Source organism: Bufo gargarizans, chromosome 5 (genome assembly GCF_014858855.1).
Source record: "Bufo gargarizans isolate SCDJY-AF-19 chromosome 5, ASM1485885v1, whole genome shotgun sequence".
In the NCBI taxonomy this organism is placed as follows: Eukaryota; Metazoa; Chordata; class Amphibia; order Anura; family Bufonidae; genus Bufo; species Bufo gargarizans.
The window spans coordinates 208,701,985-208,718,790 of NC_058084.1; the positions used below are offsets into that span (position 1 = coordinate 208,701,985).

At 40.6% G+C, this 16,806-nt stretch overlaps 1 protein-coding gene across 2 annotated transcripts in view; it reads right to left on the minus strand.

The window, feature by feature from the left end:
- The window catches only part of POU6F2 (POU class 6 homeobox 2), a 540,820-nt gene that overhangs the window by 17,731 nt on the left and 506,283 nt on the right, over positions 1 to 16,806 (minus strand). For both annotated transcript variants that reach the window (XM_044295292.1, XM_044295291.1), the window contains exon 7: positions 10,254 to 10,422. In XM_044295292.1, coding sequence (XP_044151227.1) covers positions 10,254 to 10,422 — 169 coding nt within the window. The remainder of the gene's footprint in view (positions 1 to 10,253; positions 10,423 to 16,806) is intronic.

Here is a 16,806-nt window from a genome sequence, read left to right on the forward strand (position 1 = left end):
AGTGGTTAAAGGGGCGGGCACTGTGTAGGTCACTGTTAAAGGGCGGTCACTGTTAAAGGGGTGGGCACTGTGGAGGTCACTGTTAAAGAGGCGGGCACTGTGGAGGTCACTGTTAAAGAGTCGGGCACTGTGGATGTAAATTTTAAAGGGGCGGGCACTGTGGAAGTCACTTTTAAAGGAACGGGTAATGTAGAGGTCATTGTTAAAGGGGCGGCCACTATGATGGTCACTGTTAAAGGGGCGGCCACTATGATGGTCACTGTTAAAGGGGCGGGCACTGTAAAAGTCACTGTTAAAGGTGCGGCCACTATGAAGGTCACTGTTAAAGAGGCGGACACTGTGGGGGTCACTATTAAAGTGGCGGTAACTGTTAAAGGGGTGGGCACTGTGGAGGTCACTGTTAAAGGGGCAGGCACTGTTAAAGGGGTGGACACTGTGGAGGTCACTATTAAAGGGGCGGTCACTGTTAAAGGGGCGGGCACTGTGGAGCTTACTGTTAAAGGGGCAGGCAGTGTAAATGTCAATGTAAAAGAGGCGGGAACTGTGGAAGTCACTGTTAAAGGTGCAGCCACTTTGAAGGTCACTGTTTAAGGGGTGGTCAATGTTAAAAGGGCAGCCACTATGAAGTTGACTGTTAAAGGGGTGGTCATTGTTAAATGGGCAGGCACTGTGGAGGTAATTGTTAAAGGGTTGGGCACTGTTAAAGGGGTGGGCACTGTGGAGGTCACTGTAAAAGGGGCGGCCACTGTGAAGGTAATTGTTAAATGGGCGGTCACTGTTAGGGTCTTTTTTAAATGGGCGGTCACTGTTAAAGGGGCAGGCACTGTGGAGGTCACTGTTAAAGGGGACGGCACTGTGCAGGTCACTGTTAAAGATGCGGTCACTGTTAAAGGGGCGGGAACTGTGGAGGTCACTGTTAAAGGGGCGGGCACTGTGGAGGTCAATTTTAAAGGGGCAGCCACTGTGGAGGTCAATGTTAAAGGGGAGGAGACTATGGAGGTCACTGTTAAAGGGGCGGGCACTCTGGAGATCACTGTTAAAGGCGCAGGCACTGTGGAGGTCATTGTTAAAGGGGCAGGTTCTGTAGAGTTCACTGTTGTGGGGGAAACTGTTGATATCTTTTTACAACATACAGAAACATATAATGAAATAGATTAAATATGCCCATGCAAAGCTGGGTCCTTCTGCTAGTATATATAAACTTGGGTTTCTGTCTGTCTGGACGTCTGTCTATCTGTTCTTTATGCGCGACCAAACGACTGGACCGATCTTCACCAAATTTGGCACATAGTTACATCAGGTGTTTGGGAAGGTTTTAGACCGGCTCTCTAGGGCATGTTGTTCCTGAGATATTCTGAAAAAATGACCTGCGTTAGCCAATACAAGCCCCCAACTGCCATGCACACAGTCACATGTCCCTTATCAGCCAATAGAAGCTTGCAGGCTCTTAGTCTCCACATACACACAGTTTTACTCCAGGTTTCCATAACAACCCAGCCATTTTTCTTCATTGCTATAAGTCAGCTTTAGGCTAGAGCTACATGATGACATGCACAGATCAGCAGACAGTATCACACAATAGACTTAGATACACAGCAGACATTATCACACAATAGACATAGACTTAGATACAAAGCAGACAGTATCACACAGCTCAAAATACAGTATCACATATGACAGGATTAGATCCACAGCTCAGCAGGAAGTATCACACAGGATAGGATATTAGATACACCGCTCAGCAAACTGTATCACACAGGATAGGATTAGATAAACAGCTCATCAGACAGTATCACACAGGATAGGATTAGATATTTAGCTCAGCATACAGTATCACACAGGATAGGATTAGATATGCAGCTCAGCATACAGTATCACACAGGATAAGATTAGATACACAGCTCAGCAGACAGTATCACACAGGATATGATTAGATACACAGCTCAGCAGACAGTATCACATAGAATAGGAGTAGATACACAGCTTAGCCCACAGTATCACACAGGATAGGATTAGATACACAGCTCAGCAGGCAGTATTACACAGGATTGGATTAGATACATAGCTCATCAGACAGTATCACACATGATTAGATACACAGCTCAGCAGACAGTATCATACAGGATAGGAATAGATACACAGCTCAGCAGACAGTATCGCACAGATAGGATTAGATAAACAGCTCAGCAGACAGTATCACACAGGAGAGGATTTGATTCACAGCTCAGAAGACAGTACCATACATAGCTGAGCAGACAGTATCACATAGGATAGAATTAGATACATAGCTCAGCAGACAGTATCACACAGGATAGGATTAGATACACAGCTCAGCAGATAGTATCACACAGGATAGGATTAGATACACCGCTCAGCAGACAGTATCACACAGGATATGATTAGATACACAGCTCAGCAGACAGTATCACATAGGATAGGAGTAGATACACAGCTTAGCCCACAGTATTACACAGGATAGGATTAGATACAAAGCTCAGCAGACAGTATCACATAGGATAGGATTAGATACATAGCTCAGCAGGCAGTATCACACAGGATAGGATTAGATACATAGCTTAGAAGGCAGTATCACACAGGATAGGATATTAGATACACTGCTCAGCAGACAATATCACACAGGGTAGGATTTGGTACACAGCTCAGCAGACAGTATCACAAGGGATAGGATTATATACATAGCTCAGCAGACAGTATCTCACAGGATAGGATTAGATACATAGCTCAGCAGGCAGTATCACACAGGATAGGATTAGATACACAGCTCAGCAGACAGTATCACACAGGATTGGATTAGATACACAGCTCAGCAGACAGTATCACACAGGATTGGATTAGATACACGGATCAGCAGACAGTATCACACAGGGTAGGATATGGTACACAGCTCAGCAGACAGTATTACAAGGGATAGGATTATATACATAGCTCAGCAGACAGTATCACACAGGATAAGATTAGATACACAGCTCAGCAGACAGTATCACACAGGATTGGATTAGATACATAGCTCAGCAGACAGTATCACACATGATTAGATACACAGCTCAGCAGGCAGTATCACACAGGATAGGATTAGATACACAGCTCAGCAAATAATGGGACGGGGTGCTGTAGAGGACACTGTTTTGGGGGATACTGTCAATATATTTTAACAACACACAGAAACATTAAATGAAATAGATGAAATATACCCATGCAAAGCCGAGTCCAGCTGGTAACTTATAAATGACATACCGCTGAAATCAACTCACCTGTCTCTACTTACCGTTAGTAAGGGCAGCATAAAGTGATGACAGGTTTCCTTTAAAAATGACTACAGCCATGCGGGAATTTCACATTTTCACTGTTTTTTATTGATATACAGTATTTTTTACATTAAATATAGTTTACCCCATAAATTGTTATATTTAAATGAAAAAAAAAATATGAAATGCATTGTTAAAATAAAGTATTTTGCAGTAAGTGTTAAAGCTGTGCACCTGGCTAAGCATTATTGTACTTTGTGGTAAATATCCCCTTTATTATTTTGGTATTTGGTTGTCCTTTAGTATTTTATCAGGTCACAAGAAAAATGCCACAAAGTGTACTTCAAATTTATATCTGTTTCTGAATTGCTTGTAGCCAACACAGCTTTTGCTTCTATAAAGGGCATCTAATTGTAGACACATACTAGGTGAGGAAGATTCCTTTGGTGCCAGATAATGCAGTCAATTTAAGACTTATCAAGGGAAATGATATAGCTGCTGGAGACCAGAACTTTTCACTGAACCTTGACTAAAGAAGGTTTTTAGAAAAACAAAATCACACTAAACAAAAAAGAGGACAGGCAAAGACTGCAAAACTAAAGTATCTTCACTTTTATTTAGAATATAAACTCCTTCCCGACCACCGCCATGCAACTGAAGTCAGGTGTTTAACGGGGTTGTCTCACTTCAGCAAATGGCATTGTAGAGAAAGTTAATACAAGGCACTTACTAATGTATTGTTATTGTCCATATTGCTTCCTTTGCTGGCTTGATTCATTTTTCAATTTCATTATTAGTGATGAGCAGCATAGGCAATATTCATTTTCGCGATAGTTTTCTAATTTTTTTTTTTTTTACAAAGACAAAGACACTAATCCCTATCACAACACAGTAATTCCTATCACACTACCTAACACCCTGCACTGGAACCTATCAGCTACACTATATAACATACGCTGACTATTTCTCACTAACTATCTGTATTATATATATGAGCTAACTAACTATCTAATGTAATTGAATAAGGATCCAGATGACTCAGCAAAGCACAGAGCACAGCAATGACACTGCTCTCTCTCTCTCTCAGAACTGCAAAAAACATCAGAAAATGGCTGCTGGGGAGTTTCCTATATAGTGAAGGGGTAGGCAACTTCCCTATTGGTTGCTAGGGATGTTACTAAGCTAAGACAAAGATATTGCAGCCTTCTCATTGGCCCACAAGCAACAAGCAGTGAGAGTACTGATGAAAAAAAAATCTAGAATATTCGAGATTACAAAGATACAGCACTATATTCTAGATCTTTGCAAATTGTCAAAGTGCCGATATTCACAATAAAAATTTGCGATATTCGCGATCAACACTACTTTCCATGTTTACAACCACCCTGCAATCCAGCATTGGTGGCGATGCTTGCACAGTATAGGAAAAAGTGTCAGCCTAGGCGCACTCTCGCGGTCCCGGCCACAAGAAAGGCCTGGGCTTTTTTCTGTAGTGCGGAAGCATGGCCACCACTGCTGGATTGCAGGGTGGTCATAACCATGGAAACAAGAATGTAAAACGAGACAGAAAAAATTCATCAAGCCAGCAAAGGAAGCAATATGGACAATCACAATACAATAGTAAGTGCCTGGCATTAACTGCATCTACATGATAAATGCCATTTGCTAAAGTTTGGCAACCCCTTTGAATATAGTGCCCACTCACAAGCCACCTGGTTTCTGCTGTTTTAAAATGCAGAGACCCAGAGCTAATGTCTGCAATCAGCGATAACACCTGGGGGTCCGTATGTGACGAAATGGAACTCAACAGAATCACATACATCCTCCATTATGATAAGCCACTGCTCACATTTATCATAATGTACAACTAGCAGGCTTTTAAGCGACGTATATTTCATAGTGTATGATAAGCCAATACTAAATAAATGTCAATGTATATATTCATCATGGACATGCTTTCCCTTGTTCCCTGATTTTATAGATAGCGCCATCTTATAATGGCATGTATTGTCCCAGGCTGTCTCTTGAACATGAATTAATATATAGTATCATACACTGTCACACATACAGTACTTTGCAGTGCACGTTATCGGTTAGATGTAAGATTAACCATACAAGCAGAATGCCAACATTTAGCTTTAAAGGTGATTGACAACCTGCCACACATACATTTTTTATATATATTTCGCAAGTAACCAGGTTAAGCCCATTTTGGGCATTATGGATACAGTGAGTTTTCTTTTTTTTTACCACTTTTTTACAAGAGCCATAACGTCTTTACTATTTCCATTTTAGCATAGCAATATTAGAGCTTTTTTGTCTCAAAATGGACTGTAATTATTAATGGTGCCTTTTTAGGGGTGCATTCAATGTATTGACAAAATCTTTAAATATTTTTTTTAGGAAAGGGGATAGAGAAAAAAAACAGCAATTGTATATAGTTTTGTGGGGTTTTGTTTTTAAGGCATTCACCATGCAATATAAGTTAACTATTAACTTGTTTTTTGGGTTACAATAAAGGTGCTACCAAATTGATAGTTTATTTTTATATATATATTTTGCTAATTTTGCTCAATAAAAAATCTTTTTCAAACAAAATGCTTTTCTGTTTTGAGAGCCAATACGTTTTTAGAGTTTTATGAAGTCTTTTTTTTTTTTTTTTTGTTTGAGATAAGTTGTAGCCTTCATTGGTACAATTCTGGGGTGGGAGGGGGAATGAATAAAAAAAATTCCATTGTTTTTTGCCATTAGTTGTGTGGGACAACTAATGGGTTATTTATAAAACCATTTTTGAACTTTATTTTTACACTTTGGGACTTACATACTTATTTGGAATATTTCAGTATTGCAGTGTATTATGCCTCACAGTGTAAAACTACCAAGCAGCCATGCTGGAGGCTCACAGGTGTAAGGGTCCATTCAAACGTCCGCAAAATGGATCCGCATCCGTTCCGCAATTTTGCGGAACGGGTGCAGACCCATTCATTTTCAATGGGGCTGGAATGTGCTGTCCGCATCCACATTTGTGGATCTGCACTTCCGCATCCGTGCTTCCGTTTCCGCCAAAAAATAGAACATGTCCTATTCCTGTCCGCAATTGCGGACAAGAACAGGCATATTCTATTAGTGCCGGCAATGTGCGGTCCGCAAAATGCGGAATGCACATTGCCGCTTTCCGTGTTTTGCGGATACGTGGCTCCGTGTATCCGCAAAACACATTGCGGACGTTTGAATGGAGCCTTACAGATCTGGAGGCTTTTTTAGGACCCTGGTTGTAATTGAATCACAGGGGTGACATCAATGGACAGAGAGAGAGACACAGTCCCTACAACCACAGATGACACAGTTGCTATTGACCATGTCATATAAGGCAATAAATGGCCAACACTGGCCAATCTGGCCTTTTGAAGCAGATATAAAGTACAGATGCCACTCACTGCTTATGGTGTGGGCACAGCCAACTCTACCCTTGTGCTGTACAGTCACAACACTATGAGCTAACTTCATAGTTCCATTGTGTAGATGTACAGTGTATAGCTCAAAGGGCTTAAAGGAGTTCTCTGGGAGCATAATATTGATGGCCTATCCTGAGGATAGGCCATCACTATCTGATCAGTAGAGGTCCAACTCCCAGCACTCCCACATATCAGCTGTTTGAAGAGGCCATGGCACTCCAGACAGTTCTGCATTTGCAAGTTGGACATCCAACTATCATAGACATTTGGCACCCAGAAAAGAAGGCTAAAAATAGATTTTTAGTTTTACCATTTAGGTTGATAAAAAACTGAGCCCATATTTTAACAAAGTTTTTAAACTAATCAGATACAGCAATCCGAACCTGATTAGTTTAAAAACGTTGTTAATAATATCGGCTCCATCTTACTGAAAAATGGATGTCCTCCACGGAGGTCTTTCCGAAATTTCTGCTAATATCGCCGGACTTACTTTGTCTCGCTTCTATCACGTCAGTCCGTTTATTGCCATAAATTACTGTGTCAAAATACTAAGTCGAACTTGGCTTCGTGCCTCATTAACGAAGCTTCGTATTAATTCATAAAACAAAAGGCAATAATTTGAAAGACATTATACGTATAAATAAAGAGATAGTAAAAAAATAAAAACATATACAAAGCAATAGTCTGTCATAAAACTACCTAGGAGCCAACAACCCCAATGATTGAAACCGGTGCCCAAGTAAAAAAAAAAAACTCAACTGTCTACAGCCCCACAATAACTGCACAGCTGGCTCATTCCAGGCTGCTTCTCATCCCTACTAAGCCAGAAGCAGCTTGGTCCTGTGACTGCTGTAGCCAATCACAGGTTAGATGTTTTTTTTTGTATTGTGTATTGGTATCCTTTAAGGCCTTGTTTCTCAATAGCATGAGTGATGTGTCACATAAAAGATGCAATCACCCGACAATGGTTGTTTGTTTGTTGTGTATCTGGTGGCACATTTACAGGGTCCAGTTATCGGAAATTATTGTACATATGCTCATTTCCGATAATTGTCCCCATCCTCAGCTTGCGTAAAAAGGATTTTTTAAGATGTTAAAGTTGCATATTTAAACATGCAATCCTGGTGATCTCATGATTGCCAAAAAATGGTTTTGTGACTGGAACTAGACACAGCATCACTCTGATTGGGACAAATTTCATAGTAACAAGGAAGTTTTGGTCTGTATCTGAGTTTGCTATAAAATAGATAAAAAAAATTTTTATTAAGGGCTCATGCACACAACCGTATGGCGTTTTCAGTGTTTTGCAGGCCATTTTTAATGGATCCATTTTTCATTTTATTTATTTTTTAAGTAGTGTTTCTGGTTCAGTTGAATTTTTCCGTATGGCATATACAGTATATAGTAATTACATAGGAAAAATTTAGCTGGGCATACATTTTTCAATAGATGGTTCGGCAAAAAAGGAACGGAAATGGAGGACATACGGAGTACATGCCATATGTGTTTTGTTTTTTGTGGACCAATTGACTTGAATGGAGCCACAGGACGTGATTTGCAGGCAATAATAGGACATGTTCTATCTTTCAACAGAACAGAAAAACGGAAATACGGAAACGGAATGCACTCGGAGACAGTTCAGTTTTTTTTGCTGACCCATTGAAATAAATGGTTCAGTATAAGTAACGCATACTGAACTAAAAAAATGGCCAGTATACTGAAAGCAAAAATCGTTTGTGTGCATGAGCCCTAACAATATTTATACTGCTAGTCTTTTTTTGCACTCAGTCTGATTAGCATGTGTGTTATGAAAGATGCAAATGTAAATTTCATTTTAGGGTTGCTTCATATTAAGCTAGCGGAAAATGAAAAAAGAACACCTGGAAAATCTAACCTCTTCCTGACCATTACATGTACAGCAGAAGTCAGGACTTTAAAGATCACTAAAGCTGCCATGTTTCTGCTGTCTTACACAGTTTTAAAAAGTTTTAAAACATTTTTAAAAATATTTAAAGTATATAAAAATTCAACTTTTCTTTTCTCCATATTAAAAATAGATAAACAAAAAATAAAGACCATGGGCATCGCCAGATTCCAAAATGCCTGAACTATTAAAATATTAAGGTATTTATCTTTTATGGTGAACGTAGTGATGAAAAAAATGGCCAATTAAATCTTTTTTCATCACTTCAAGCTCCCCCAAAAAAGCAATCAAAAGGTCATACGCACTCTAAAATGGTATCAGTAAAAACTACAGATCCACAACTACAGAACCACAAGAAAATGAGCACCCACACAGCCTTATAGATATAAATATAAAAATGTTATGGGGGTCAGAATATGACAATGACGTTTTTATTTTTTGATGCTAAAACACAAGAAAAACTATAAAAATGTGGAATCGCTGTAATCAATACTGACCTGGAGAAGGATGATAACAGGTCAGTTAAACTTCCCACCAGATTGTGGGGTACATTAAATGGTGCCATTAGAAGGTACAACTTATCCTGAAAAAATCTTGTCAAGCCTTCCTACGGCTGTATGAACAGAAAAATAAAAAAGTTATAGCTCCGAGAAGGCAGGGAGTATTAAACAAAAACGCAAAAACAAAAATCGCTCAGTCAGGAAGAGGTTATTGCGATTGAGCTGAGATTGACAAAGTTCATGGTAGTGTCTGCAGCCGAGCTTGAGAGCACCTACTGCCATCATACATAGTGCAGAGACACACAAAAGCAACATGTTGTGGGATGCTTTTATATATTATGCCCGTTCCCGTCTGGTATTCGTGGAGGGAACTTTGACCAGCCTTCATTATATCCAGGACATTGTGGACCCAGTCCTTCTGCCTTTTTTGACTCAGGAAACATGGTGTTCCAACAAAATAATGCTCACCCACACTGCCTGTGCTATACAGCAGCTCCCCTGGCCAGGTGGATTGCCTTCTTCTCTTTTCGTTAAACAAAGTCTGGGATTGGCAATGGATCTCCCATGCACATGGCTCCCATGGCTGAACTATGGGTCCAAGTTGTAAGGGCTTGGAATCACATATGATAGGAGGATATCTGGCATCTGTATGACTGCTGCCTCCCAGAGTAGCAGCCTGTATTGCTGCAAGTAGAGATGTAAGTCAGTATTAAAATGACCTTCCTCAACATATACCCAGATGGAGAACCCAAAATAAAGGGTGCACCACCTTGGTTGTGTGATCATTGACCAACCACCACTAGCAGTTTATAGAGTGCTTTGTACTTTTCCATTTTCCGGTAGTGTATTTGATAACAGTCAGGATTTGAAAATGTGCAATTATTTTTTTCACACTTCAAAAATCTGATAGTTTAAAAAATGAAAAATGCAGGCTTAACTTATAAAATAAATGTGTAAAACTACTAGAAAATTTCAGATTTTTTAATCCTGTGTTATTAAGGAGCTAAAGACAACTTAGACAGTCCATAGCTTTAATACCCTCCTAAAAAAAAACATAGTAAGAAACACTTTGATAAAGAAGGACACAATAAGGAAAGTAAATACTTACTGCTGACTAACTGACCAACGCTCAAAGCTGACGAAGAGGAAGATGAAGAGGAAGAAGATGAAGATTGGCGGACTGGACTTTGAGCCATTGATGCCTGATTATGAGCCAAATGCAGAAGATTTGCCTGTGATGTTGCTGGACCCACCGGTGCTTGTGCTGGTTGATGGAGCTAAATATCAAAAGATAAAAATATGTGCATTGATCATATGCTGACAACAATATAGGATGGATGTACAAAAAGATTGTATTTATATTCTACATTTACAAAATAAGCATCAAGTCATAACAGTGAATTGCATAACTTGTGACAAATTGTATTTAGAATTTGTAGTTGTTACTCAACTTGAGTAAACAAGCCAATTTGGTGCCTGTCTATAATCCTCATGTAATATAATTTTGCTGTACGGTGAAACTTGATATGGTTTAAATGCTACGTAAAAATTACTGTTTAGTTCCTTCAATGCACACTGGTGATAAGAAAAAATACCCCCCTCCCCCCAAAAGCTCAACAATGAATGTTGTTATCAAGGTATCCACTAGTGATGGACAAACATCGGCCGGGACGCCTTCGCGGCAGGACCCAGTTAGTGATGAGCGGCAGGGTCATATTCGAATTCGCAATATTTCGCAAATATTTTTTAGAATATTCGTCGAATATTCGAAAATTCGAAAATTCACGATTATTTTTTTTAACTCGAAAAATCGGCAAGGTAAGTATTGTGTAATATGCAAATTTTCTGAATTCGAATTTTCAGATTCGAATTTTTATTGTGAATTTTTCAATTTACAACTATTAGACAAAGAAGATTATAGCACTATATTAGCTAACTTGCTCTATATTCGATTTTTTTTGAATATTCGCTATATTGCTATAACTTAGTTTTTTCGAATAGTTGTAATATTCTAAGACAAGAATATATAGCAATATAGCGAATATTAAAAAAAAACGAATATAGAGCAATTTAGCTAATATAGTGCTATAATCTTTTTTTATCGTTGTAATTTTTTTTCCAATCTGAACTTCAGATGAGAAAAAAATTACAACTATTAGACATGAGAAGATTATAGCACTATATTAGCTAAAATTGCTCTATATTCGTATTTTTTTTCGAATATTCTCTATATTACTATAACTACGTTTTTTCGAATGTTCGTAATATTCTAAAACAAGAATATATAGCAAAAACGAATATAGAGCAAAATTCGCAAACACTACTACTCCTAAAGTCAAGTATATTGCAGCCTTCTCATTGTTCCACAAGCTGGAAGCAGGGATTTAAAAAAAAAAAACGAAAGAAAAAAAAAAGGAAAAAAAAATGTGAATATTCGAAATTACGAATATATATAACTATATTCGAAATATTCGCAAATTTTCGAAGTACCTATATTCGCGATAAAAATTCAAAATTAGAATATTCGTGATCAACACTAGACCCAGTCACTATAATGGCAGGCAAACCTGAAAAACCGACAGGCTTATATTTGCAGCCAGTAAACACTTACTAGAAGTACACAAATAATCCCACAACATGGACAGTGATATACCAGAGGAGAATCATTGGCAAAAATTCCCTAAAAAAATATGTATTTTAATCAGTGGCCATTTTTATGCATCTTAGAGGGAAACTCTCAAAAATGTGCCCAAAAACATCGGTTTGATGTATACAAATGTGCAGTATTCCACGTTTTTGTATCCTGCAGAGTCCTTTAAAAAAATGCATACGTTAACATTTTTTTTTTCTACCATAGAACTGTATAGTAAACGGACGCCACTGTACAGCATCAGTATGACGCATCTGTTAACGCATACATTTTTGGTATGCATTAAATGGATGGCAAAAAAAGGATGTGAACCCAGCCCTAGTGTCAGAATAAGCACCAGTACACAGTGGAGCAGCGTGGCAGAGAGGGGAGGCCGCCATGTACTGACAGAGTGCTACCTGGTCCTGGTGGTCAGGGATGAGGACTGTGTTTCCCAAGGATCATTTTCTACTGGGAAATACAGGGCACAGTATAATACACTAGAATCTATATAATATAAAGATATTAGCCCTACCCCTGAATATTAATACAATTAGGTGGTCATTTATTATATAGAAATACATCTATGTTAGGCGCATTTCTGACACAGATTGTGGCGCAAACGTCCTTAGCACCGCAATCTGCATATTTTTCCCGCTCATGCCAGGTCTAAAAAAAGATGGCGCGGGCATGGAAAGGGATACAGTTATGGTCATCCAGTTATTGGATACCACTGCCATACATTGAGCGGATAACACCTCTGTACAGTGACCGGAAAACACTGCCATACCGTGACCGGATAAAAGGGTACAGTGCTGATCAAAAGTTTAAGACTACTTGAAAAATTGCATAAAATCATATTTAGCATGGCTGGATCTTAACAAGGTTCCAAGTAGAGCTTCAACATGCAACAAGAAGAAATGGGAGTGAGACAAAACATTTTTTGAGCATTCAATTTAATGAAAACAACAAATAAACTGAAACAGGCTGTTTTTCAGCTGATCAAAAGTTTAGGACCACACCTCCCCAAAAAAACTAAACCCCCCCAAAACAGAAATCCAACTTCCAAACATGAACTCAGTAATGAGTAGCTCCGCCGTTATTGTTTATCACTTCCAAAATTTGTTTTGGCATGTTTGATGCAAGCGTTTCCATGAGGTGAGTGGGAACATTTCTCCAAGTGGTGAAGACGGCCGCACGAATTCCATCTACTGTCTGGAACTGTTGTCTATTTTTGTAAACTTCCATTGCCATCCATCCCCAAAGGTTCTCAATTGGATTTAGATCAGGGGAACAGAGTGATGTTATTCTCCTGGAAGAAGTCCCTTGTCCTGAGGGCATTGTGTACTGTAGCATTGTCCTGTTGAAAAACCCAGTCGTTAACACACAGACGAGGGCCCTCAGTTATGAGGAATGCTCTCTGCAACATCTGGACATAGCCAGCGGCCATTTGACACCCCTGCACTTCCTGAAGCTCCATTGTTGAAGGAAAAAGCACCCCAGACCATTATGGCGCCCCCTCCACTGTGGAGCGTAGAAAACATCTCAGGTGGGATCTGCTTGTCATGCCAGTAACGTTGGAAACCATCAGGACCATCAAGGTTAAATTTTTTCTCATCAGAGAATAAAACTTTCTTCCACCTTTGAATGTCCCATGTTTGCTGCTCTCCAAACAAGCAGTTCTGTGGCGTTCAAGGAGACGAGGTCTTTGAAGACGTTTTTTGTTTTTGAAGCCCTTCAGTCTCAGATGCCCTCTGATGGTTATGGTAGTAAGTAAGGACCAGTAAGGGCCTTAATTTGGGTCGAGGATCGTCCAGTGTCTTGGCGGACAGCCAATTGGATCCTCTATGCTGATACATTTTTTTGGGGTCTTCCACTTGACTTTTCTGTTCCATAACCCTCAGGATCATTTAAGAAATTCCAAATGACTGTCTTACTGCGTCCCACCTCAGCAGCGATGGCGCGCTGTGAGAGACCCTGCTTGTGCAGTTCAACAACAGACCATGTTAAAAAAGCAAGAGTTTTTTTTGCCTTTGCCATCACAACATGTGACTACCTGACACAAAATGACAATTAATCCACATCTTTGCACAGATTTGGCCTTTAAGGGCATGTGGTCCTAAAATTTGGATCAGCTGAAAAACAGCCTGTTTCAGTTGAATCGTTATTTTCAATTAATTAATGCTCAAAAAATGTTTTGTCTCACTCTCATTTCTTCTTTTGCATGTTGAATCTTTACTTGAAACCTTGTTAAGATCCAACAATGTAAAATATGTTTTTTTGCCATTTTTCTAATGGTCTTAAACTTTTGATCAGGACTGTATAAGAGGGCACTTTGGATTCTGCAGCTGGATGTACATTAGGCGGTTTCAGGATAAAAATGTAACTGTCGGCCAGTATAGGCCCCAAAAATTAGGCAATAGGAATTTACCTGAAAGCAAAGAACTTTGGATTCTGTGGCTGGAGGTACATTAGGCGGGCACAGGATAAATATGTAACTGTCGGCCAGTACAGCCCCCAAAAATTAGTCAATAGGCATTCACCTGACAGCAAAGAACTTTGGATTCTGTGGCTGGAGGTACATTAGACGGTCACAGGATTAATATGTAACTGTCGGCCAGTATAGGCCCAAAAATGTAGCCAATAGGCATTCACCTGACAGCAAAGAACTTTGGATTCTATGACTAGAGGTGAATTAGGTGGCCACAGGATAAATATGTAACTGTCGGCCAGTATAGGCCACAAAAATTAGGCAATATGCATTCACCTGACAGCAAAGATATTTGGATTCTGTGGCTGGAGCTACATTAGGTGGTCACAGGATAAATATGTAACTGTCAGCCAGTGCAAGTCCCAAAAATTTGCCAATAAGCATTCACCTGACAGCAAAGAATTTTGGATTCTGTGGCTGGAGGTACATTAGGTGGTCACAGGATAAATATGCAACTGTCGGCCAGTACAGGCCCCAAAAATTTGGCATTTACCTGACATAAAAGGCTTTTTATACCGCTGTATATGCATAAGGCAACGACCATTTTTTGTTCTGGGTGGTGGCCGATATGTGTGGGCTGGCATGAGGAAATTCAATTACACATGGTCATCACATGTGTTGGATTCCTCCGAGATCCATGCCTCATTAATTTAAAAAAATGTGAGGTAGTCCACACTGTCGTGAGCTAGGCGAGTGCGCTTATCGGTCACGATCCCCCCTGCTGCGCTGAAGGTCCTTTTGAACAAGTCACTCGACGAGGGGCAAGCCAAGAGTTCAATGGCAAATCGTGCCAGCTCTGGCCACAGGTCAAGCCTGCACACCCAGTAGTCAAGGGGTTCCTCGCTTCTCAGAGCGTCCACATCGGCCGTTAAACCAATGTAGTCGGACACCTGTCAGTCTAGGCGTTCCCTGAGGCTGGATCCAGAGGGCGGCTGACGATGGTTTGGCTGAAAGAATGATCTCATATTGAAAGTGACCAACAAATCTTCAAACCGCCCTCTTTTTGCAGACGCTGTAGGATTGGTACCCGCACCTGTTTCGCTGTGTGTGGAAATTCCTCTTCCAGAGCTTGCAACAGCAGAATGCAGCATCTTTTGCAGCAAGTCTGGGGGTCTAAGTACGTTGCCACCCAATACAGGTCCTTGACCTTTATGCTTTTTATACAGGGGTCCCTCTTCAAACACTGGAGAATGAAGTCCCCCATTTGCACTAAATTAAAGGGGGTGGAGTGCCCTGGCTCCTGCTCATAGCCCAGGAGAATGCCGTCCTCGGTCTCCCCTTCCTAGCCACGGACAACACCAGGGATCCCCAAAAAGATTAAAGCCTGCTCTTCTTGCTCCTCCTCCTTCTCCCAGACACCATCCTCCTCTGACTCCTCTTCAGACTCCTGCTGACTTGTCTCAGATGGGGTAACCCCCCTGGGAATTCATTCAGCATTGCGACTTCCTCATCTTCAAGTTCCACTCATCGACGGCTTGTTCAATGACATGATGCAATGCACGCTCCAGAAAGAAGGCGTAAGGGAGATGTCACTGATGGATCCCTGGCTGTGACTGACCAGTTTGGTGATCTCATCAAATGGCTGCAGAAGTCTGCATGTGTCGCACATAAACAGCCAGTGGTGCAGTGAAAAGAAACCAAGCACTCCCAAACCTTTCCTACCGCAGAGTTCGTACAGGTAGTCGTTAACTGCACGTTTCTGCTGGAGCAGCCTATCAAGCATATACAAGGTGGAGTTCCAGTGCGTTGGGCAGTCACAAATCAGAAGTCTGATGAGCCATTGCTACCTCCTCTTCCTCATCTGATGCCAAGAATGGCTGCGCATCGGTAAGGTCTGGAATTAGATAGGAAGATAATTCATTTGAGTGGAGGGGCTATGGTGGTGGTGGTGTCTTTGGGGGTGCACACAACAGAGAATGAGGAGGGTGCATATACAGAGGATGAGGAGGGTGCAGAAGCGGAAAGCTGAGTGAGCCACTCAACCAACTCTTGTGCATCTATTGACATAATCGCACGCACCTTCTCCAAATTCCCACTTAGGCTCTGGCCTGGTGTGCCTGCTCGACCCCTACCACCCCTGCGGAATGACCTGCCTCTTCCACTGCCTGTCATTTTCATTTTATCCTGTGCAAAAGTCCCTAGAGAAGAACAGTATTTATGGAAGCTGATATATGGCAGGCTTCAATCAGTTGTTAGTTGAAGCTGGTATATCACCCAGGCAGGCCTCAATCAGTTGTTAGTTGAAGCAGGTATATCAAAACTCGCAATCTGTATTTTGTGTATGCAGGTATATGGAAAACCTCTATCACTATTTTGTGGAAGCTGATATATGGCAGGCCTCAATCAGTTGTTAGTTGAAGCTGGTATATCACCCTGAAGCAGTAATTTTGTGGATGCAGGTATATGGAAAACCTCTATCACTATTTTGTGGAAGCTGATATATGGCAGGCCTCAATCAGTTGTTAGTTGAAGCAGGTATATCAAAACCTGCAATCTGTATTTTGTGGACGCAGGTATATGGAAAACCTCTATCACTATTTT